General features: G+C 35.7%; 1 protein-coding gene across 2 annotated transcripts in view; it reads left to right on the top strand.

Annotated features, from left to right (window-relative positions):
* The window catches only part of LOC101743821 (hybrid signal transduction histidine kinase I), a 224,546-nt gene that overhangs the window by 161,115 nt on the left and 36,535 nt on the right, over nucleotides 1-26,896 (top strand). For both annotated transcript variants that reach the window (XM_062674870.1, XM_004924752.5), the window contains exons 4-5: nucleotides 14,667-14,764; nucleotides 21,402-21,562. In XM_062674870.1, the coding sequence (XP_062530854.1) occupies nucleotides 14,667-14,764; nucleotides 21,402-21,562 (259 nt within the window). The remainder of the gene's footprint in view (nucleotides 1-14,666; nucleotides 14,765-21,401; nucleotides 21,563-26,896) is intronic.

Below are 26,896 nucleotides of genomic sequence, written 5' to 3'. Positions count from 1 at the left end.
ATCTAAATGTACGTAACTATGTAACTAGTGACTATGTAACTAGTAAACGTATGTAACTAGTGAAGGGCAATCGTTTCATTAGCCGATTACTGAAATTTGCAGTATATTTATTGTTAATTGTAAAAAGAAGAACACATACTTTTTTCCAATGAACGAATTTTTCCAAATAACATTTTCATATAATATGTATGATATATGTACATAAATGTATCTCAATCCTGAGCATTTAAATGACTGTGCAACTAGAATGTCTATAGTGAATGTCTGGAAAATGCATAGTGTTTTCCTTCCACTATGCATTTTCCACTTCCCTTATTTCAGCGCATCGACTAAATGAACCTTCGAGCGAGAATGCTTCGCGATAAAAATAGGACCGAAAATGGCATCACTTTTGAAGGCTCGAAAAATGTCTCACTAACTGTACTTTATATAGGGATCAGGAGATTAGGAATTGGGGTATTAACTTGGATAGTAGATACCACTTCTACGATTGAATTGAAAACGTCTTCATTAGTAGCTGGAGATCATATCATCGATTTCGCCGAGCAGGTGTTGCTTGGAGCTTTTATTATTACTATTAGGGCGCTTTGTGAGCTTGCACGGATATGTATTACCACTCTTATCTTGCGACGACGCAATAATGCGTTTCGTTTTGAAGGGTGGAATAACCTGTATAGTATATATTTGAGACTCAGACCTCATGCCCTGATGTCTGTGAACTCCTAATACTTAGCACCAAATGGACCTTAAGCTCGTCCCGGATAAAAAATAAACATATTGCGAAATAAAAAAAAAAAATAATAATATGCATAATTTTTTTTTAAAATATCATAAGTGCGATTTAGGTTTTCTTCAAATATCTTTGTATTGCATGATGTCTAAATTTTTTGGTTCACTTTAAGTTTTTAGGAAAACCAGTTAAGGCTAATTATTAGTTTTCGGGCTAATACAAGTTAAAGCTAATTGCTAAGTTATTATGATCTCTTCATCGGTCATTAAATCTACATTTTGTTCATCATTAACATTCTTGTTTTGTATTAGATGAAATAAGTGCTCTATTTATAATTTTTATTTACTCTAAGATTTTTTAAAGTTAGTTTTTTTAATGAACCTTTGTCTAAATAAGACTCTTTTAAAATAATGACGCTATTTATAATTTGGTTGTTAAGAAAAATGTACCTTTTCAAATGCACTCAGTATAAACATATTAAAGAAAGCGTTACAATTTTACTGCTGTGACATAAGCGATTTTAATTTCATTATTTCCTTGTGATAGTAAGGAAATCCGGTGTAGGGCTCTCAAGAAATGACGTTTAAATGTCAGTATAATGTTAAAAAAGTTTTTTAAGTGAGTTCACTTTATCTCTAATTACTAAATCGATATCGAGCATAATAAAATATGACGGTAGTCTAAAATTTGATGTACTTAAAAATCTGCTTTGAAAATCGTTTTACGAGTTTTGACGGTCTCATCTGTTATCCGTAGGTTTTTTTTGTCCTTGTAGCCAGACGAGCATACGGCCCACGTGAGTGGTTACCGTCGCCGATGGACTTCAGCAATGCTAGGAGCAGAGCCAAGCCGCTGCCTAAAGCAAAAGTGGAAATAAGTGTAAATGTACTAAATTAGTAACTACATAGTTGAATATCTGATTTTTTTAATTAAAAGTTAAGAATAATAAAAAACAGCAGTATAATAATTGAGATTTTGTGCTATTACTTTAATATGATGCTAAGTAAATATAATGGTAACTGGAAGTTTGAAACCTTTTTGTTTTGTTTTGATTGCTTTGACTTTATAATTAATTTTACCTCACGATAATCTAGGTTACATTACAACTAGCCCTTCGACTTTACGTATTACGAACTACGAATAAAGCTCATTCAATGAATAATGATTTCCATGAAAATGATTCGGTACAGCCGAATTCTTTGACCTTTCCCATGGAATAACGAAATGTCAAAGCATCAAATCAGACATGGTTCTCGGCCAAACGTTTAGCTGAAGAAAGCCGATCTACGTGACCATACAAACCAACATTTCGAACATCTGTGTAAAATAAAACATGAACCATGTTACTGACCTACATAGCTCATTTTAGATAATCAAATTTAAACCTTATTTCAATGTGATAAATTGCATTAGGCCATGAATTGTTCTGCGGATTTAGAGCGAACAATTGATTAAAAAAAATGCCCAACAGTGATTGAGGTACGTTTTTTGAAAGTTATCAATTTTTCATACGTTTGCTGTCGCGAGCGAAGTGTTATAGTTGGTCTGTTTACTGGAGGTAGAACTGTATTGCGTTTATCAAACAGATAGATAGTTGATAAATATTTAGTGTTATTTATGAGCGAAGGTAATAATTGCCTCTGACGTATGACAGTATTTTTTTTATTGCTTATATAGGTGGACGAGCTCACAGCCCACCTGATGTTAAGTGGTTACTGGAGCCCGTAGACATCTACGACGTAAATGCGCCACCCACCTTGAGATATAAGTTCTAAGGTATCAAGTATAGATACAACGGCTGCCCCGCCCTTCAAACGGAAACGCATTACTGCTTCACGGCAGAAATAGGCAGGGTGGTCGTACCTATCCGTGCGGACTCACAAGAGGCTCTACCACCAGTAAAAAATTGCCAACAGGACAATCACGCACCTAAAAGCTGCTCTTAACTTCTCTAAGAAAAATAAAATTGCGATCGCTTTGTTCTTTTGCGGGGTATATGCATCACCAAAAACAAAAGCTAAATGAATTCTTTTATGATATTATGATGAAGAAAGTCTTGTCGGCACATTTCTATTTTTATAATAAACAATTCCGTAACAATTTCAACTTGTGCAGAATATTAGTATATCAAACGTAAAAACAAGGAATTACGAAGTGAAACTAATTAACGTGCACGTTAAAATTCAAATTAATCAGGAATTAAAACGAGACATATTCGGCATACGTGATACCGCCAATTTTTGTTTTTCGACGTGGCTATATTGTTATGGCTATTGTATTAAGTTATTACCGGAATTTATAGTCTCACACACAGAGACGTCTTAAACTAGGATGGGGCCCTTGGGCACACAAGAATTTGAGCCCCTTTTGGAAAGTAAAAAAAGCGAATTATAATAACATTTTTTTACTGAGTATGATCATTTATTAATCAAATACAGTATGATATGTCATTAATGATATTAGAATGCTGCTGGTTTTTTGGTTACGATTTCCATAACGGTTTCTTTCGGGATTTCTGTTGAGCAAAATCTTCTATTATAGGCATAGTATATGCCTTGTAAATAACTTCTGATTACTGATTTGTGAAATGTTTTGAGAATAAACGTGTGAGAGAAATTGTCGGTCTTTCGGGGCCCCCTGAGAATGGGGGCCCTAGGCACGGGCCCTTATGGTAAAGACGGTATTGCCCACATATCACAACGTGATATCCCTAGCCATTTTTATACTAATTCAAAATTGACTTATCTAAATAAATTAAAATTAATAATTAAAGAAAACATTTAAAAACTGGCCGACAAACAGAAATAGTTTTAACACCTTATGTTTATTTAATTTAGTATGTTTATTTCTAGTAATTGATTTAGATTTAGAATTCATTATGGATCAATGTTGTGACATGAGCTAACGCTATTGGTTGCTTTTAATGAAATGTGGGGCAAATTAGTTATATTTTCGATTCCCGCTATTATAAAATGTTAGCTAACCCATTTTTATTTTGATGTCTGATGTGCTCAAATGGTATATATACCGCGGAATACTAAGATAGCTCGGCCAGTAGTCTCCAACTCAGTCACACTCCAGCGCGTGTCTAATCTGTTTCCACGCAAGCTTGCACAGGAACCTGTAACATAGATGTAAACTTATAGGTTTGGTAAAATAACGGTAACCAGTAAGGGAATCTACTACCATACGTGACTTTAAATAGTTAAACATAGCGCAGTGAACCTTAGCGAAGTTTCTTAGAGGGGTGAAAGGCTATTTAGTTTAAGCGACATTTTGCTTAATACGTGACATTGATCAATGTAATTAAAGATGCGTTTTACTTGGTATTAGAATAAAAAAATCGATGTTTTGAATTGTTCTTTAAGAAAGTTTACTAGCTAATTTTTTTTCAAAAATGTCGTTTAGCACGCTGACTGCGTTATGCTTAAAAGGCCCCATGCGCGACTGCCCTCTAGTACAGCAGTCAAAATCGCGACCTTTCACTCGGTGCGAGAGGCGACTACATACACATTTCTATCAGTATATGCATATTCAATAAAGATGCTTAGTGAGGTCTATCAGGTCTCATACGCATTGTGAAGAAGTCCAATCTTGCCTCCAAAATGCCTCGTACGTACGGCCTGAAAGTCCCTCAAAAACGATCCTGCAGTCAACGTGTTAAACCAAATACCCTTCACCCCGCGATATAGTGTTGACATGGTATGTCCATAACGCAAAGAAATGTAACTTCATAAACCAAAATGTATTTGCATAACGAAGTAAAGTTTCGGTGCTTCTTGTTCGCGTGCACGGCTTTAATTAGTTCCATATTCGTTTGGTATTTTGACAGTTCTCGAAAACTTTTACCGGTTCTATTGTTAATCACGTCTGGAAAAATGAATTTGAATTTCATTTGTAATGCCGACTAAGACTTTGCTTTAATGAATTTAATTTTTGACGGGACAACGTCTTATAATTCGATGGAGCCGGCTGCACGCACGAAAAAACATGACTCATGCGGCGTTACCTCGCTCTGAGGCGTTCCATTTAAGGCTTGAAGTGCAAGCGAGAGCGCGCAACGAGCGACAAAAGGCACAATCGACCTCCGCGCTCGGCAGCGTTCGACATCTGTCTCTCTCCTACTTGAGTCATCGATGCATCCGCGTGGACAGCTGCTATACAATAATACATTTACATGCTTTCGTCAAGTATGAAGTTCAGTGAAAAGTGAATGTGATGTCATTTGTTTATAGCAACGATAATTGCGATAATTGAAAAATGAAACCATTCTATCAATATTTTCTTATGACATTGTCACGTTCAACTATCGTCAGTAAAACGACTTTACAGACAAACGATTTTTTATTATTATTGTAGTTGGGTCGGTGGTCTCACGGCGCGTCCAGCGTTAAATGGTTCCCGGATCTCGTAGACGTGACAACGGATTACCGTTGTATTGACCGCATTAGCGGTCTTCTTCTCAGTCGTATACTTCTGGCGGAGTGGTCGTGGCTACGTATGTCTTAATAGTTGGTTGCGGCTTTTGAGAGACTTGTCCATCTCTCTCTATTTGTGGTGGTACGTGTACATTCAGTAAGGGAACACTTCGTAGATGACTTAATCAAGTCTGTCCACCTTGTGGATGATCGGCCGCGAGAGCGTTGACCGTCTACTGTTCTTTGCTCCAATGCGGTCTAGGGAATCAAACACGTCATTTCGGATCCTCCCGATTCCCTAACGGTGCTTTTAGGTACTTGAAGCACCGGTCACCGTTCTCGTCGAACCCGTCGCTTGCGACGAAGGGCTCGACGAGTAAATTAACCCTCAGACACAGCCCACTGAGTTTCTCGCCAGATCGTCTCAGTGGGTCGCGTTTCCGATCCGGTGGTAGATTTTGCGAAGCACGGCTCTTGCTAGGATTCGTGTTAGCAACTTCGTCAGGTTTGAGCCCCGTGGGCTCAACTACTAGTTAAGGTTACACTGAAATAGCCTCTCAAGGCTATCAGCTTAGGTAGGCAAAAAAAAGGGAATCAAAAAATGACTCAAATCACTACGCTGCATTTGTTACGTCTCTTACGTATTTCTTTTACATTTAACGTGTTTTCAAGGTGTTTTACAGACAATTAAGCCGTTTAATCAATGGAACATTGCCGAAGCTACTTAATCGTTGACAACACGCAAACATATTTAAAAAGATACAATGTTGTTTAACGTTTTCAATGTGCATATCTGCATAAAATTATCTGAGGTCTTCATGTTTCGTAGATATGATCAACAACTTAAATATGCTCATCTATAAATCTTACGATTGTTATTTTGGGTAATAAAAATCACAGTTAATTGTGTTTAACCTATCAGGATAAAAATAATCGGTGATTTTGCCTCATCTTTGTTATATTCCAGTTTCAATTTTGGGCAAAATTAAATATTTGTCGTCGTAGGTTTTTTGTTTTGTTATTGTATATGTAACTAGCTGACCCGGAAAACATTGTTTTGCCGTATAAATTATTTCTAGGAAAGATAAATAACCTAGATATGAGGTGAAACGAGGATGTAAGATTTACGGGTTCGTAATATATAGGGCATATGTACCAGCGCCATGGCGGTACACGTAATAATTACACAATGTTAGTCCTACAACGTTGAAATAATTCATAGGTATGTGTTTTACTTTGTTATTATTAGTTGAACATCCAGCCCACTTGATGCTAAATGGTCATCGTCGCTGACGGAGATCAGCTAGCCAAGCCGCTGCCTATACCTAAAAAATTATATTTATACTAAGATTAAAACCAGATATAGATAAAACATTCGATACCAGTGTCCCAGACGTGATACCCATTAGTGATTGCTTAGTTGTCATGTAAAAGTTTAAATAAAAGCTTAACATCAAATCAAGTAATTTAAGTATAAAAACTACCACATTAATTTATCAATAATCCAACTAAATTTTATATGATATTGCACTGAATTTTGTAGACAATTGTGAAATTCAAAATTAAAGCAATACTAATCGATTCGATCTAAACCTAAAACACTGTCTCATTAAATCTAAACTATTTAGAATTTATGATACTTTGTGCGTGCGGAATTTAAATTTTAATGAAATAAGCCTAGTTTATATTTGCGTCGGTAAATTATTATGCGCGAATATTAGTGGAATGTGATTAAATTAACCCAACGGAACAATGATTGGGCCGATCAGGAAATCTGCGCCTTTAGACGAAATTTACATAAGGGCTAATCTAACCTACAAATGTTAACTCAAATAGTGTTGTTACAAACGTAGACTAAATATTTGGTAACCGGATAGTGAAAACTGGGCACGATAGTGGATTAGCTTCAATAGAATTGTACACATAAGAACAAAATTTTGAGATCCCATATTTTAAGTCTTGTGAATTTTAGCTAAATATGTTTGGTATTCTAATGAAAACCGGCCGCGCTTATAATTATTATCAATATTCTAATAGTTGGTAACCACCACCACCCGAAATGATTACCACGACCACTCTGCCAAAAGTGCAAAGGACTGAGAAGAATAATTGGTAAATTCGTATATCTAATAAAGCCATCTGTTGAAAGTTCCATTAGAAATCTCACGTTGATAGTAAATAGTACGTTCCATAATCCTTGCGAGAAATGAAAATAGCCTCTTAATCAAGTTCAATGAGATAAACCTTCTTCATTATTATGTACTACTTGATAACCAGGAGGATCTTACAGGATAATATTCTATTAGATTATTAATTGGAAGATCAAAATCTGCGAACCTTAACACCTTAAAGCAATTGTACACTGCTAAATCAACATTCTATGTATGTACTATATATTTAGTAGGATCTACTGGTGGTAGGTAGGTACCACCACCCCGCCTATTTCTGCCGTGAAGCAGAATGCGTTTCGATTTGAAGGGTGGGGCAGCCGTTGTAACTATACTGAGACCTTAGAACTCATCTCAAGGTGGGAGGCAGCCTTTACATTGCACATGTCTACGAGCTCCGGTAACTACTTTACACCAGGTGGGCTGTGAGCCCGTCCACCAATCAAGGCAATAAAAAAATAAAAAATATTATGTTCCCACATTTAGTACCATGCATTCCCTTGTCACGCTATTTATTAAAGGCATGCATTGCTTAACACTGGCGAACAACTAATTTCAGACCTATATAGAACATATTATTATAACCGAATAGTACTGTATAGAAGATCGTATTGTGAGTAACTAATTTAAACCACAATTTTCTACTCATGAATTATCGTTTGACTGCCGTCAATCCTATAGCAACGTCGTTATTCGATTCATGCTGTGGTGTCGATGTGAGTCGGTATCTCTAACCGTCAGGTAGACCGTGAGACCGTCTGTCCAAGTATGCAATTTTTTTTCATTCAAATATCTTAAACAGTTATTGTAAAGTGAAATAATGGAAGCTAGAGACAATACGCAGGCCTTCACTTGACACCCTTGGCTGTGTCCCTCAGCATCGTATTTAGGTTACCTCCACGCGAGGGGCTTTTGTTTAAGTCACCACTTCCCTTATTTTGTGCTTATTTTTGTACCATTGTGCAATGTGTTTTAGTGGAATGCATCAGTGCTTTTATTGTACATTTATTTTGCAGCCTACCGAGCTTCTAATAAAATTAAATTTTGGTATTAGCTCACTGCTGATTCGTCAGCTTAGATAGTCATGAACAAAAATTTTCGAAGCTTACTAACAATTTTTCTAGACCATAATGATTTCTAGGACGGATGTAAAACATTATATCATATTTATTTAAATCACAGAAAAACGGATTAAATTAGTATGTATTTAATCGGATACAAAAGTAAGTTATAAATACTTAAAAGTTACAATTTCCGTAGGACCACGCGCGGATCTTTGACAGATAAGTATATTTGTTCCTGAATTATTAGTGAAAACTCAATTTCATGTTGCAGTATACAAAGATAACGTAATATCAATACACAACAATCGGATTCCAATAAAACAATTCGTGACCATTCAACTCGGGAACAAACCACAAAAGGACATTAGAAACGTAATGAGACGCTAAAATCACACTCGCAGCAAAGCGAAAGTATAGATTATCGAATAATATACTGTAATAGGAAATGTAGAAGTCGGGTCGGGTTTCTTATAGCAGATCATAGTATTTTTGGACAGTTTATAGTTTATTTACTCTAATAAACTTCGCTCACTGAATTTCTCGCCGGATCTTCTCAATGGGTCGCGTTTCCGATCCGGTGGTAGATTCTGCGAAGCACTGCTCTAGCTTGGGTTAGTGTTAGCATCACTCCGGTTTGAGCCCCGTGAGCTCACCTACTAGTTAAGGTTACGCTGAAATAGCCTCTCAAGGCTATCCAGCTTAGGTAGGAAAAACAAAACAAAAAAAACTATTAAACTTATGGACACTTACGGATCTGGCCCGGTTGCGCTGAAATGGTCTCTCAAGACCATCAGCTTAGGTAGGAGAAAAAAAAAACAGACTAGATTGATTGCGGGAGACCTCAGCTCAGGATACTGGATTTTACAGTACTGAATACTGACTTCTTGAAATACGAGGTGAAAGACTTAATAATATGTAAAGGACTCATCCACCATTCAAACTGTATCATTAACGAAAAAAACATTTATTTGTAAATCATATCTTAAATATTAAATTGACTTAGCATAAGGTTTTACTGGTACTTCTTGTGAGTCCGCACGGGTAGGTGCCACCACCCTGCTTATTTCTGCCGTGAAGCAGTAGTGCGCTTCGATTTGAAGAGTGAAGCAGCCGTTGTACTGTAAAAACTGAGACCTTAGAACTCATTTCTCAAAGTAGGTGGCGGCATTTACACTGTAGATGTCTATGGGCTTCCGTAACTACTTAAAATCAGGTGGGCCGTGAGCTCGTCCACCCTAAGCAAATCTAGGTCACCTAAACAATAAAAAAGGTATATTGCTTGATACGGATAAACATATTTAGGTCTCTAGCCTTATCAACATGACGTGAGCAGGGCTTGAAGATATGTTGTAGAAACTAGGGTGTAACGCAAAATATGCTTAAAGCTCGAAATTACAGGTAAATATCTACTCAGACTTGTAACCAATAAGATAAAAATATCGAAGAAGAAATTAAGCATCACATATTTTCTCAACGGAGTACTAAATTCCTTGCAAAATACCCACCGGTGCAATAGTGTTAACCTTTTGTAGCATTCCGCTAACCATAATCGTTGACAACAAGGAAATCAATTAACTGCAACAAAATAATGCCCATTTGCTATTTAACGAACCCTTGTGTTGTGAGCAACTTCGACAGAAGACAAATATGCCTGTTTAATGTTTGTTCATCCATTTGCTTCAACAGTAACTGTTAGAGAGACTTGTACTGAAAAGTATTTTCTTAATCTTGTAAGGCAGGGGGGGTTCCCAAACTTGAAATTACGAATGAATGAAATACGTACTCAACAAATGTTCACGATTGACTTCCACGGTGAAGGAATAACATCGTGTAATAAAAATGAAACCCGCAAAATTATAAGTTGCGTAATTACTGGTGGTAGGACCTCTTGTGAGTCCGCGCGGGTGGGTACCACCACCCTTCCTATTTCTGCCGTGAAGCAGTAATGCGTTTCGGTTTGAAAGGTGGGGCAGCCGTTGTAACTATACTTGAGACCTCAGAACTTGTATCTCAAGGTGGGTGGCGCATTTACGTTGTGGATTTCTATGGGCTCCAGTAACCACTTAACACCAGGTGGGCTGTGAGCTCGTCCACCCATCTTAACAATAAAAAAAAAATAAAAAAAACTTATTTTGCCCTCTTTGAGAATAAATTATTTTTTAGCGCCCCTATTTTTTCCCATACTTAATAAACACTATAACGAGAGTTCTCTAAGAGTCCTCCTAGATGAAATTACAAATCACCTCCCAGGCACAACGCTCCCATTTTTTCTGGGTCCGTTACCCCCCTTTAGGCCTGGAGCGCCCAAGGGGGGCATTATCGCCCACTTTGGGAAAAGGTGTAAGGGAATTGTTCTCGAAACCCAGGAATAGTGCAGGAGATTCCCGTTATTAAAACTCTTAATAAAAACCTCGATGGAAATAGAAAATATTTAAAAAATGTTTTATTCTACACGCAATGATGTTACATTAAATTCAGTTGATACTCTAGTAATTTGGCACGTGTGATGAGGGAAAACCTGGCTGCCTGGCTTCATTGGGGTCTAAGAAACCTGATCTGCCAAAAATGACAAGTATTATACTTAGCAACTTAATACTATTTTCAGTTATACTATAGTACTTTATTCTTTTGTCCGATGCCGATGTCAGTTGTACATAAACACGTAACAGGTAAATAGTTACTTAAAAAAAGTACCTTTGAGCCTTTTGGACTTTGGAAAGGATTTGAGTATCTGAACTGTGGAAAAGCGAAAACACTGGCCGAGAGCTTCACACATAGGTAGGCAGCGGCTTGGTTCTGTTCCTACCATTGCTGAAGTCCATGGGCGACGGTACCCACTTACCATCAGGCGGGCCGTATGCTCGTCTGCCTACAAGGGCAATAAAAAAAAATCATTAAGCAAGACTTTGAGCAAGCACTCTTTTTCGATATTTCGAATTAACTAGAAATAAATTGTTAACTGTTATATTTATTTTTTCCATTCGATAATTGAATAAGGACGACTTAATAACATAATCATTTGTGATCACAAATCCGCATGGAATATGCAGATGAAATCCACATTTTTAAAATGTTTTAATAGGCAAATGCTATTGTACCTATTCTGGATTCGAATCATTTATCCACATGAGCTTTGTGTGCACAGAAATTATAATAGGCAAAGCAACACAATAGTATTCAACAGTCAAAGGTATTGTTTTAATTGAAGCTCAAAGTCCGTACGGCAGTCCTGCATCGCAGTTGATAAACTACTGCACAATGAACATTTGTGTAGTCTTTATAATTGTCAATGTTCACAAATACTTACATCTATACTAGTCTATACGTCTATACTAATATTATAAAGAGGAAAGACGTGTTTGTTTGTTTGTATTGAATAAGCTCCGATACTGCTGAACCGATTTGAAAAATTGTTTCACTGTTTGGAAGCTACACTATTCGCGAGTGACATAGACCATAACCTTTTTTGAAAAAAAATTAGGGATCTTTACTAAAACTCCACTAATGTAACCCAAGGTGTCAAAAAATTTACTAAAATTATTCTTTAAAGGGCGTGCCCTGCGAAAACTATTAATGATAGATTAAAATAATGTACTACGACTTTGTAGACCACATTATTATTTACAAAAAGTGTCGTGACAGCATATATCTAACAATTATAGTTATACCGCAATAAGTGTTCTTTTATTAAAAAAACTAAAACAACGTCAAACATTGTTGACTTTTTTGTAAAAGACCCGAGCGGAGCTGGAGCGGGCCGCTAGTTCGCTTATATTTTTTTGTCTAATAAAGTAATGAATGTAAGTTCACAAGGATAGGAATCATTATCTGGTCTATTTAAGTTACATACCAGTCACGCGTTTAATGCTTAGGTCAGACCTTGTACCTTATAATTGTAATTTCGACCTCATACCTTAAGATGGGTGTCGATATTTGCTTTAGTATCTATGGAATCCGATAGCCTCTTAAAATTAGGAAGAACTTTAATTAAGAATAAATAAAAAAAAACACGTTCTTCCTAATTCTAAGAGGCTAAGAACGTGATTCAACGCATTAAAAATATCTCAATCGACAGCATTTCCCTTAAAGATGAACTTTTCGTGAATAGACCAATAAAAGAATATCCCGAAACGAAGCAAACTTAAGTAAATGGGTATAATAGTGAAATGTTGCGGATATTGCGCCTTGTTTACCGTACTGCAGACGTTTTTATAGACCGCATCCGCATTTATTTATCCGCATAAACGTTGAATGGGCTAATGTTGAAGATTAATGCTGTTAACATTAAGTCTGATGGCACCAGGATATTGCTGGTGAATGACCGAATTTAAACCGATTTTTGAAGTTATACTTCTTTAGGCGCGTTATCAAAAATTTATGAGAGTGATTTTATTCGGATGCGCGCGCACCGTGACACAAAATTAACAGAATGAAGTTGCCCACTAAATCGCTCATTACAATACGACTGACGTAACTTGGCGAGTCTGAATATAGCCGCAGGTGAACTTTCCGAACCGTACCGAGAATTACAGAATTTATACGATGTCAAGAAAAGGGATGTCCAGTATGCGTGTTTGAGGATGTTGTTTAATCGATTTTTTTTCAAATTGATTAAAATTTAAATAAAAAAAAAAGAAATAAATTTAATAAAAATTCAGTATAACTTCTTACGGGCGTACATAAGTACACGCACCCTTTTTTTTCCTCTTTTCTTTAAGTGCACATCTCAATAGAGTATAGATTCAAAGTCGTTGAAATAATATAACATACATCGTATATTATAAATACGAAAGCTTGCAAGGATGTATGTTTGTTACTTTTTGAAGCAAAAAGTACTAAACTAATTACAATGAAACTTCACAGTTCTTATACATCAGAATTGCATATAGGTTTGTATAGTATGATCGATTTAAGTGGGTTACAAGTAATTTCAAGTGTCAAGAAATTGATGTTTTTCAAACAATTGGCAATAGCTATAGCGGATCTTGACCAGCCTTAACTCGTGTATTATAATCTATATATATAAAAATGAATTGCTGTTCGTTAGTCTCGCTAAAACTCGAGAACGGCTGGACCGATTTGGCTAATTTTGGTCTTGAATTATTTGCGAAAGTCCAGAGAAGGTTTAAAAGGTAGATAAATATGGAAATGCTCGGAATTAAATAAAAATAACAAATTTGTTTTTCCTTTTTTGTGTCCCCCGTCGGACGGATTCGTTTTGTTTGTTTTAAGTTTATTTTATACAAAAGTTTAGGTCTTTTGTTTATCGATTCAGGCACTACGAAGTCTGCCGGGTCAGCTAGTAGTAAATATTAAAGTTGCATAACAAAATGTTAAAGGAAAAACAAAAAGCCAAATATTTCCGCTTATCGCTTGGACGTTCTCCCAAAACCCGGCTGGATTCAGTCCAAAGCTCCCCTACTCCCGAGGGGAGTGCAACTGCATTGTGCCGATGTGATTTATAGCTGACTGCAACTCTTCTCATTGGAGTTTAAATTAAATGTCACTTTTATTTTGTCTCGTTCGGGATTGCTGATTTTTTATTAACTTTTAATTTACGACGACAGTACTGATACCATTGATGAAATTAATGAGTTTTTTTTTGGAATTGTCCTGTTGAATTATGAGAGAATGAGAGAGTCTTATACTATTTGTTCTTTGTACCTCATATAGTACATTTGAAAATAGATTTTTCTTGTTCATTCTAATTGTTCCTTCTTTATTCTCTATTGTACACACAGTTAAAACAATACAATAATTGCGAAAGCTTATAAAATGGCGAGCTTAACTCAACAATTGAATTATCATCTACCAGCTAACCGTCCTTCGCACCTTATTTAATACAAAGTCGAAGTTCCCATTCCAAACGAATAATTGTTATTGTTTTGATTGAAGATTACGAATGGACATTTACTTATCCAAACATCTACAAGGACCTCACAAAAAAACCATTATTCTTTGTAGCAGTAATAGACAGGAGAGTAATATAAGCGGGCTACAACATCACTTATCGGTAAACTGCAACAAAACACTGTTTTAATTAAAGTTAAACTGTAATACTGCGTATCTAGACGATATGATAGACTACGTATCTTGTCATTATCTAACAAATGATAGTAGCGGATACTAATTAATCACTTCCGGTCCAACACATTAACAGCCAGTCATAGACCACAAATTATTACATCGATCGTGAGCAGTGATTAAAGGCTTAGGGTTGTCCCCTCAAATATCGATTCGTAACACGCCCGGAATCTGTTGATTAAACCCTAATCTATTGTTGCAGGTGACATAGAAGACTGCATCGTGACGCCGGCATACCAGGGGCAGTTCACGCCGTTACCCGAAGCACTGTGCGATTGTATAATGGATCTTACGTCCCAGGTGAGAAGAATTGATTTTGTTTGGTGCGCAATTCGGAAAACAGGAATGCTTCGATTGAATTCTGGCAATGAAAGTGATCTCTTCCGAAAATAAAGCACCTTGATTAGATTTAATTAAAAACAAGCATAGAACCGATGAAAATTAAAAGTTTTTGAACTTATTTTGTCATAATGTTTATATAGAAAAAAAAACTTTATATAAGATAAAATGATAATGCTGAATAAGCGATATACCTTGTTCATCATAGAAAACTATGACAAGGCAATTTTAGATTTCGAACGCGGGATTATTCAGCAAAATTACCGTGTGCTCTACAACAGAATCATAATTAGGGTCATTGGTCTGAAACCTGACTCGTATTTAATTGTCCGAGGTTCGTTAAAAACAAAAGACTTGTGTGAACTGGGCCAAAAAGAATTGATTCAAAAAACAAGATTTAAAAAACTTTCACTAGCTTGCACTTTTATTAATTATTGTAATATTTCAACGACTGGATTGAGATCACGATCGACCTATTTACCTATTGTGTCTCGTTGAATTTGTTTAAGTGCATAATGTGGTAAAAGTTGAATAAACAAAAGAATTGAGCTGCAAACGAGACAGATATGATAAGGTGGGGCTCCATATTGGAACCCACGACTGCTTAATGCCCATACGTACATCTTCTTATGAGAAATACCATGCAAGCGGGCACAATGCTTTGCCTATGTCTCATTCGCGAAACAGCTACTCTTGAGCCGTTAGGTCTCCTTTGGAGGCGCTCGGGTAGCTGTTAGCAAATTCTACCTCTCCTGGCTGAGCCTTTGCTCGCCCACCTAACCAGGTAAAATTGGAAAGGCCTCCAGGTCACCAGTAACTTCTCAAACTTAAAAAAAAAAAAACAACGAAAGTCAATACATAGCTTAAATCAATCAGACACAAATTTGAATTGAGAAAAGAGATGTTTTGCTAAAATACAACTCTTTACAAAATACAACATCAAACGTTGACATTTCAAATATAGATTATAATTATTATTCAATCGAAACCAAGTATAAGTTTAATCAATCGAGATAGCGGAAAATATCTTTGGATGTTAATTGATTCTAAACACGTTGTTTTGAATCATTAAATAAACATCATGGTGTCGGGTCAGTCCAAACGGTTTTTGATACCGGTACGGTGACTCTTGACCATGAAAATAAAATAAAACTGTTATCCGTGTTTCGTGTTCGCGAACCAGTTTTCGGTGTGTGGTACAAATGTATGATGGAATTTAGCTAATATTGGAATATTGATGACATAATTGTATCATCACAATTCAGGTATAATAAAGTCGATTGATGGATTATGAAAATATATAAGTAAAACTAATTTATGCATTTTTTGTCTTAGTTTGGCAAAATAAATCACGAACGGCCGAACTCTCAGACTTAAAAATAAAATTTGCTTCGGAGCGGAAATAATCAGGACGTGTGCGTAGGGGTTGGTTCATAAGTACAGTTATTTTAGTTTGTTTTCTTGTCTAATCACTGGCAGCCTCAAGGGGCTGCTTCATTTACAAGCTCATTTAGAACTCAAAGGGCTCATGCTGATAGAAATTGCCAAATAGTGTTAGGGCTAGTGTCCTAACGACTGCAGTGCTTCGCCGAAGCTACCACTGAATCGAAATCGCGATCCACTGAGAAGATCCGGCGAGAAATTTTGTCTGTGGACTAAATTGCACGTCGAACTCTCCGTAGTATTTGACAAATTCGAAATGAACGATGACTGATGCTTGGAATGCCTACAAGCACCTAGAGTAGATCGGGAGGATCCAAAATGACGTGCTTAAAGTGTCGGTGGCTGTGTATTGTCCAGTCCTCTGGGTTGGGTATGTAAATAGAGGGTTCTTTGAGTAACGACACGTTGGACGGATTTAGGCAGATTTTGGTTACTTACTATGTATTCACTTACTATAGAGGTTCATAAGGGCATCACTTATCCGCATCTGGGTGGCATCCGAATTGTGGGGTTTACGAGTTCCGGTAAATACAGTCATTGAAAAAAAAAGTTACGAATTCAAGATCAAACTGATTACCGGAGTCCATAATCGTTACAAAATAAACGCCACTACCTTGAAGCTTAAGGAGAATGTGTCAATAATATTGGTTCTTTATTTAATAGAAATATTAGTGATATTTACTTTATCACAACACGCTTATCGCCTTCAACTTGTGCCAAACGTCAATGGCTCATCCCAACCTCTTCAAAAATACCAAATTCGTTTTTGACAGTAACACACCTAAAAATAGCAAGCATATGAGCTCATCAAATGGAACTAAGCAATGTTTTAAAAATTATAAAAAGGATTTCCATGTTTTTTTCTTTTCTTTGTTTTGTAATACAAATTTAAGTTATATATAAGAATTTGGTTACCAACAATCAAATACCGATTCTTTCATCTCAATGTCCTTTCGTGATATCTCTCGTAATAGTTCTTCTTTTAAAAAAGCCTGAACAAAACAGCAGATCATTTACATAAATCACAACAGGTAGGATAGCCTCAGGCGAACAATTATTCAACTGTATAATTTTAAGCAAGCCTACAAACCTTATTAAGTATTTGTCAACCGCTACGCTTAAGCGGTTTAATTGTCAGTATAGAATTAAGATATTACTTTCAAGGACCATGGGCGTTATTTCGGAAACAGTAATCTGTTTATAACATATTCATTGGTACAAATAAATCAATTAAGTAAGATAAAAGTGTCTGTTTGTGCTGTCAAAGTATAGCTTATTATTAATTACATATTAAAGTACTTACGGCGTATAACAAAAACGATTATAATTTATTTTGATTGAGTGTTTGTTTTAAACATTAACAAGGAATTCGTTTACTTGGAATATCATCCATGTAATGCTTTGTGAATATGGATTCATAAATATGTCAAAATATTGCTGACTAGTTCGTCGTTTGTCGCTTTGATTAATAAAATTGTCGGATTAAACATTTTTTTTAAAATCACAGGTATAAAATTTCATTGCTTTAAATTTTCATTTAATGTTGTTGTTGTAGTCCTAGGGTACCCCGCTGGTACATAGGGCCCTCACAAGTTGTCTCCACTTTACCCTGTCTTGCGCTGGCTCCTTGACATCACTCCAGGTCCCGTTGGCAGTCCTCATCTCACTCTCCACGGTGCGTCGCCAAGTGTGTACAGGGCGACCAGGTCTTCTCCTGCCAAGCGGTTGCCACTCAAACGCGATTGATGCTGCGTCGTAGAGTGTGTCCTATCCAACGCCATTTCCGATGAGCAATGTTTTGCGCGATGAGATTTTGGTCACATTTAATCCAAAGGTCTTTAATAGAGATAGTGACTGGCCAGAATATGCGGAGTATCGACTTCATTTAATAGATCAAGAATAAATAGACTATCCCATTTATGCATAAATTTAATAAACCACTAAACTAAGTCACGTTAATACCTTGCACATTCCAGATCCGAAGGTTGTGTTACAAAACAATGTTACAGATAGGTTAGATAAAATAACAAGACTGAATTTGCATTGGTATTCGGGGCGTTGGCATGTGGCTGCATTATAGAACAAGACGTGAAAAGAGGATTATGACACTAAATAACTCATACGTTATTAATTATTATTAATAGATACAATAAATATTTATCACTAGTTTTCGAAGACGCACAACAGCTCGTTTACATGTGAAATTATAATTATAATAGTGAAATAACGGTGATATAACAGTTAAAAAAACACACCCACACAAAGAAAATCTAGGTGTCAGCTCTGTTACACACATTCAAGTATGATTGACATCAATGTACAATAAGAAAAATTATAAACTCACGCATCTCTCATAATATAAATAATTACACTGAAATTTTTATTTTATTCATAATATTAATTCTATAAAATAGTATATACACACATATATTATATAACATAAATAATACGTTTGCAGCCAAGTTTTGTATTGTCAGATTTGTATATATGTGTATTAAAAAAATTTATAATACATTTTTTAAATATGCCGCGTAGATAACGATACCAGATTTTAACATAACATATATATATAATTGAATCCTAATAAATGTTCTATAGATATGATAATTATATGTACATATATGCAATGTATCAAATCACATCCATCTATTCCAAATTTTGATACACTAACTCAATATGTTGCACAATACAAATATCAAGTAGACATTTCACCAAACTGACGGAGCCACAAATTTTAACAATTAGCATTTTTGATTCTTCAAAAGTATTTTATCATAATCAATGTCCGCGCTACTTAAGCTAAGACTGCATTCAGCAGAATCAACCTGCTTTATTTGAATTAGCTGCAGAGATAAGACGATTTTATCTATATATATAAAAAAGGAATTGCTGTTCGTTAGTCTCGCTAAAACTCGAAAACGGGTGGACCGATTTGGCTAATTTTGGTCTTGAATTATTCGTGGAAGTCCAGAGAAAATATAAAAGGTGAATAAGTAAGAAAATGCTCGGAATTATATAAAAACAAACAATTTTGTTTTTCCTTTGATTTGTCCTCCGTCGGAAGGATTCCTTTTGTTTGATTTAAGTTTATTTTATACAAAAGTTTAGGTCTTTTATTTATCGATTGAGGCACTACGAAGTCTGCCGGGTCAGCTAGTTTTATAATAAATTTAAATGTGAACTTTCTTAAGGCTCAATAGTAACTTATTTATTCCTACTATTCTTTAAGATGTTTTACGTACATAACCATTTGTTTACGTAATACAAATGATTCCTATTGGCTACCAGATACAAATAACAATTGTCAATGTCAGTTTATAGCATTGAAGGTCGATCCGGAATAACAAATTTAAATTGAACCCTAAATCTAAGTGATAGTATAGTTGAAATCGGTCTTAATAAATCAGAAACGAAAAGAGTTTAGTGTTGGAGCATTATTCGATTCGGATATTATTGTTAAAATTGTAAAAGGTACAGATTTTGTTAATTATGCTTAGTACAAATAAAATATCTATCTATGTGTATTAAATATATATTTAAACGTATTTACAAAAGTATGGTTTGGGACCTAAATCCTAGTTGAGAGCTAGATGACAGTGTGATATTTGTCCCGGATTATTTATTATTATAATATTGTCACTATTTGATCATTTATATCTGGCATTATTGGCAACAACAGGCAGTTTACGCCATGACTCTTCACATATATTAGAACAGACAGATAATTTTGATATTGCCACGCTTGAGGTGCTAAGTTGAAATTAACTTGTAATGCGTGATAATGCGTGTCTGATTATTCAACTTAAAATACATGATTTTTAATTCAGTTTTTATAGATTATTAAGAGAGAGAGACTCATAAATTCATAAACTTTCAGGTAATTTAGAAATCTAAATACGAATGGTCAAAAGTTTAGTAAAATGCGTAGGTCAACTTTACAAAAGTTTCTAAAACTTATAAACAAAGCTGGTGTAAATAAGTATTATAAAAAAATGAGAAAAACCTTATTCCTCTAACATTCGAATTACTCAAACAATCCATAGGTATATTCGGATATTTACAATTTCGATTTTCGTTTCGCATCTCTGATTGAATGAAGACATCCTACCCATTCAGGTAGATTTAGATTACGGTTGATTGATGACCAAATCTTTTTATTCCGTTGGCTAATATTTATTTGCGAATGTGATTGATCGATTTTGTCTCATAGTTGTATAGCTAGGTTAGATTCTTCGATAGTGTAATTACACGGAAAACACATTACTTAATCGAGCAATTAAGAGTTATAAATCATATCAGTGTTCTAGAGTCAATGGCGATGTAATGAAATATTAAACTTAGATTGTCCTTGGCGTACTGGATCTATTTATTCTTGTTTCGTCAGACCCACCTGTCGTCTTTCAAATAAATCTGTTCACTAGCTAGAACTTGATAGATCTAGAACTTAATCTAGGTCTTTATCCAATCCCTTTGTTTTGAAAGTATCCAAGGTCTCAGCTCGTTCATGTGTCGCCGTCGCTTAGTGAGAACAGATTTAAATTATTTACATTTAACAATCGATTATCAAATTAACTGATTAGAGAAATAGTAGATTAATTATAAATTATGTGCTAGCTTCTTAGTAACTATTGTGTTCGTGTGTGGAGCTCTTGAGATTCTACCAACAGTCAGTTTCGCGGCATTGGTTATTTACAGACTTCTACTATCTATCATCCATGACTTGGTGTCAATATCTTTTACGAATATTTCATTCATCCGTGATCGATTAAAAAACGTGCAAACATACTCGATTTTAATATTCTAGTATAGATAATATTATTATATATTAATATCAAACTAATTTATAATGCTTACTGGTGGTAGAAACTCTTGTGAGTCCACACGGGTAGGTTCTTTCTGCCGTGTAACAATAATGCGTTTCGATTTGAAGGGCGGGGCAGCCGTTGTAACTATACTGACACCTTAGAACTCATATTTAAAGGTGGTTGGTAGCATTTACGTTGTAGATGCCTATGGGCTCCAGTAACCACTTAACACCAGGTCGGCTGTGAGCTCATCCACCCATACAAGCAATAAAAAAAGGCTATGGTTTGCATTACTAGAATATTAATGCATTTTAAAACGCCTTCCTTCTAAGTTTTGAACATTGTTTCAGGGTCAAGCAGCCACGCTGGAGAGTATTAGGACGTCTCTATTGTCGAAGTTCCCATCAATGCAGACACCATCGCAGGAGGTGGTTTACGATACCCTAGCCCAGCTGATGCAGGAGAGGAAGATATACCAAACCTCGAGAGGCTTCTTCATAGTGACACCAGAGTAAGTTATTAAATGGTTTTTCTTACGCTATCATCAATGACTATATGATTAGTTTGACACAAGTTGATTTGTAAATATTTGGCTTTTTATTAATTGCTATAGTTGAGAGACCAACTTACTGTTCACGTGGTATTGTGGGGTCACCGGTGCTCATATAAGTTACAACGTAATCTAATATATAAAATTCTCGTGTCACAGTTTTCGTTGCCATACTCCTCCGAAACGGCTTGACCGATTTTGATGAAATTTTTTATACTTATCCGGTATCTATGAGAATCGGCCAACGTCTATTTTTCATCCCCCTAAATGTTAGGGGTAGTCCACCCCTAAATTTTTATTTTTATATTTTAGACAAAATTTTTAATTTCTATTTTTTTATGATACAGCATACAAAAATACATACAACCCTAAATTTTCACCCCTCTACGATCAACCCTTATTTTTTATTTGCTAATTAAAAAATTTAAAATTTTTTGCGAGAATTTTGTTTTTATTTTGTCATGACGTAGAATAAAAAAATTCATATTACTCTGAAATTTTCACCCCTCTATGATCAACCCCTATTTTTTGTTTGTTAATTATAAACTTTAATTTTTTTGCCAAGATTTTCATTTTTATTTTTATTTCGTCATGAATTAAAATAAAAAATCTGATGTTACTCTCAATTTTTCATCCCTCTATGATCAACCGCTATTTTTTATTTGTTAATTATAAACTTTAATTTTTTTGGCAAGTTTTTTATTTTATTTTGTTATGACTTAAAATAAAAAAAATCATATTACTCTTAATTTTCACTCTTATATGATCAACCCCTATTTTTCCACCCAGATTAATATTTTATTTTCTATGCACAGATCTGCAATAAGGTTGCAAGATGGCAATCAAATTTTATAATTGTAGTACGATAAATTCTTATTCGGAGTTTATAATTTCAAGTTCCTTTAATTATGTTTTTTTTTAAATTGAATTTGATCTCCCGCCCTCGCCGGTCGACTATTGATCAGCTATCAATTGATCAGCTATCCCCGCCAGGTGTCACCACTCATCCAGCAAACATCACGTAGTAGGGCGAAGCCGGTCTCCTGTCTTACTTACTCACTATACATCATAGATTATACACTTATATATATAATTTGAGAGCTATACAATACTATACATTTTTCAGCCATGTTTTTTTGGTTTTATTTGTGTATCAATAGTATGTTCAGTAGGTCTGAGAATCGGCTACTATCTATTTTTCATACCCCTAAGTGAAATTTATTTTTTATTTAAATTTTTTGGATTTTTTTTGTTGTTTATAATAAGGTATTATGTGGTTAAATGAGGTTTCTACAGTAGAATTTCCCTAGAAATCATAATTATTTAAGGCAACACAACGTTTGCCGGGTCAGCTAGTAACGTATATAATTGTCACCACTGACTTTGAGAGATGAGTTCAAAGTCTCAATTTAATTGTATAATGGTTGTTTTATGACTGAAAACAAAACGACTTTTAATCAATCAGTCGTTTTAATAAATCCTTAATTTAAAAATGGTTCCAAAATATAACATTACAATAAATTAAGTGACAAATTATATCAGATAATTATTGAATGGTAATATGTATGCCTACATCGTATTTTGAACATGGATGATGTAATTTATTGATAGCAATTCTGTATTAATAAACCAACAATTCTGTTTGTCTGCAACATTAACTATTGGTCCGACAAGTCGCGCTTCACGTGTTCAATATTAATAAAATCGCTGTGAGTCAGTATGCGCCGTTCCGAGATGTCGCCAATCGCCTATTGAGGGCATCTTGTGCAAAACGAACATGCCCTGCGTATTCAAGAGCCCGCCATTTTTGGCACTAAACTTGACATTAAAAGTTTTGATTGTGAAGTGTTTCGATTAGGAAACTGTGCGATTTAAATTATTTATTTATGCAAGCATTGAACGGCAAGTGAAGCAATTTTTTTAGAGATTCTTTTTCAGTGTAGAGTCCTATAATCTATCTGAAACTACTACCGAGTTTCCAAAATTTCATCCCAAGTCGGGGTAGCTGTCATATAAGAAAAAGGACACGCATAAAGGCTAATGACGTAATCGCTGTTATGATGCTAGCGAGCGAGAGAGATAGATATGTATCCATTAATTCTTCCTTTTATCTATTTCTAAATATGAATTCTTAAGTGCTATTGCTATGACTATTAATATTTAAAAATTGCTACGCCCGTAAGAGACACCATCTATCGGCGAATAGTCGAACGAACATCGAAGGATCTAGTAGCATCTGGAACGCTCGAGAAGTACAACGCCATCTATTATCAGAGAGCGGAAACAAACAATACTCGACTTTTGTGGAATATACTTGACGATTCTAGGGATTTCGTCTCGACTATAAAAGCGTTGCAGAGATGGCACGCAGTCAGCTAGTAATCAGAACTACTCGAAACGAAACAGCAAACGAATTACCTGATGCGAAGCGAAGGAAGCGAATTGAGAGTTTTAAAATGTTTGTTGAGTGTTTTAAGTGTTTTAAGGGTTGAATACAGTTTTTAGTTGTACTTTGGTGGAATTTTATTTATATTAATTAGATATTTAGTCAAACCATCATGAAAGATTGTGTCCCAAGATATCTTTTCCAGCTTTTCTATGTACATTTTTCTAAGCCATCGGAAAACTTTTCGAACTGTTACAATAGATACAATCAAATGTTGAATGAATCCACATATAATTACATTGTAAATTAAATTACGAACATAATGTGCTTTTTATACCCGATACTAATTTGGTTTTTTCTCTGTGTAGGCGTAAAATTGTTTTTGGTGCGCAAAAAGGAAATGGGTATTGTTGTAACCAACGTGTAATATTGTTGGGTGTAAGGAAACTCCGTAATGTAGCAAAAAATCTCTGTGAGCAATTATATACTGTATACAATTTTAAATAAAGTTTTAAATTGCTGTCTTATTTTTAGTTTGGAGTTTTCGTAGTTTATTGGTTGTTATGTTTTAGGCAATTTTTTCTCGAATAAAAATATCCTTGTTGTTTTTTGTTACTCAAAATTACAACACCATGATAAATGCGAAAAGGTTTTTCTCGTTTTCTCAATATTTCATGCACCTATGATTATAAATGTAGCGGCTCCTTCAAGAGACCACGATCGTACCATTAGATGCAACCTTGATGTCCATGGACTAAGTCCCTCTCCATCACTTGTAGGATATTCTAGCCCCGCTGCAGACTTTAGCAGTAAAAAATAAGAATATGGAATCATACATCAGGAAAAGGGATGCCAGGGATTAAAAAAAAATTCATAAATTATGTAATGAGTAGAATGAACACTAAATGGAACATAGAGTTTGCAATCGTTTGATATTTAGCGTATAGACCGACACTGGACTAGTAGTTTGTGATTTTTAGTTTTAAGGTTTCCACGCCGAGGGGGCACACGATGTATTTGGGATTGAGGGCCTGCAAATGTTAGAAGCAGACCGCGGGCTCAAGGATGTTTTTAGACCCTTACCAGAACGACTGTTATAGCATTTACTCACCCAACGTCCGATCTCAGTGTAGCAGGGCAGAGTAGGGGGCACCCGCGGTCCAACCTATAATCAGACTTGCGGCGCCACATCGAGGAATTCCAAAGAGATCGTCAACTGCCAACGACGCTGGTCTCCGCGGTACTGTGGCCCGTCAGGCCGACCGGGCCGGCCCACATGTGTTCCGGCGACGTCTGTACCCTGGTCATTAGAATCACTTTCAATCTGAACAAAATCTTGAAGCTATCTGGGGTCTCACTGTAATCGCTTTTGTATTTAGATACATTTTCATTACCAATAAGACAAGAGAAAATTTTATCTTACGGCGTTGAACGTGAATAGTCTTTTTTTTCCATTAACCTCAAGATTCATTCGATGAAGTAACGTTACGATCGATCGATGATAACCATTTTGCTAATTTAGCTCATTACGAACATCTCTATAAGATCATTAGTGCGCATTGTTAGAGAATTTGTTTTTGAAACATACTCATGGTCGATTTTGCGTAATATTACCGATTGAGGTTAATTAATGCTTTAAGACCTGTCAAATAAAATGCGGTTTGAAAATATCGAACACTTGTTGTTAGACACATGCAGTCCCAATTATGATTGCTACGAAGAAATGAACATACCAACACTGTCAACAACAGTTTGTATTGATTTATTCGAAAGTCCTTTCGTTGATTTTCTTATCCATAATGTGGCCATTTCTTTTTGTAAAACATTCAGTGGTATAGAAACATACCCGGAAATACATATTGAAAGAGAATATGAGTAGAGCTGTGGAGTGTAGATAATCTATGAACTTGAATTTTTTGAAGAGAGCCAACTCCGAAATTTGTTTAGGTATTTAAATCCTGGAGCCACTGCGTTCATCCACAGTGCGTTTCTAGAGATCTTTTATGCAGTGTACCATCCGGCTTTGGAACAAGCTCCCCGCCACGGTGTTTCCTGAGCGCTATGACATATCCTTCTTCAAACGAGGCTTGTGGAGAGTACTTAACGATAGACAGCAGCTTGGCTCTGCCCCTGGTATTGCTGAAGTTCATGGGCGATGGTAACCCCTTAGTTGGGTCGTATGCTCGTCTACTTAAAAAGGCTAAAAATAAAAAAAAACAATTCGTTAATTACTGTTTCAATTGGAATAATGGAGAATCGAAACAATTTTAAGAAAGATCGTCAATCATCGTGTCGCCGTGTATCATGTCATCGTATATTATGCGAATGTTTACTTCGAAATATCAATGTGGCTACATTCTGACTCCCTTTCAAAATTCTCTAGAACTTCTTGAACATATAAACAAATCGCTCGTAGGGCTTTCTTCTTCTTCTTCTTCCTATTCGTACACCTTGACAGAGTGGTCGTGGTCATGCATCAGTCGGATCCTGCGATACCGATGCTCTCGCGATGCGACGCCATGTGGCACGATGTTTCGCAGAGTGAGAGCAATCATTTATGTTGGACTGAGTCACAGATTTTATGAGGTCGGTCGTAGGGCTTTTCTCAGTCGTTCACTCCTGGTGGAGTGGTCGTGGTTACGTAAGTCTTAATGTTTGGTTGCGGCTTTTGAGAGACTTCTCCATCTTTCTCTATTTGTGGCGGTACGTGTACACTCAGTAAGGGAACACTTCGTAGATAACTTAACCAAGTCTGTCCACCTTGTGGGTGATCGGCCGCGAGAGCGTTGAGCGTCTACTCTTCCTTGAACCACTAAACGTTCCAATGACCTTTCATTACGAATGATATGTCCAAACATATTAAGGATTCGCAATTGGACAATCGACGAAAGCCTTTGTTTGATTTGTAG

Source organism: Bombyx mori, chromosome 22 (genome assembly GCF_030269925.1).
Source record: "Bombyx mori chromosome 22, ASM3026992v2".
NCBI classification, from domain to species: domain Eukaryota; kingdom Metazoa; phylum Arthropoda; class Insecta; order Lepidoptera; family Bombycidae; genus Bombyx; species Bombyx mori.
This window is presented reverse-complemented; position numbering and strand designations above follow the sequence as displayed.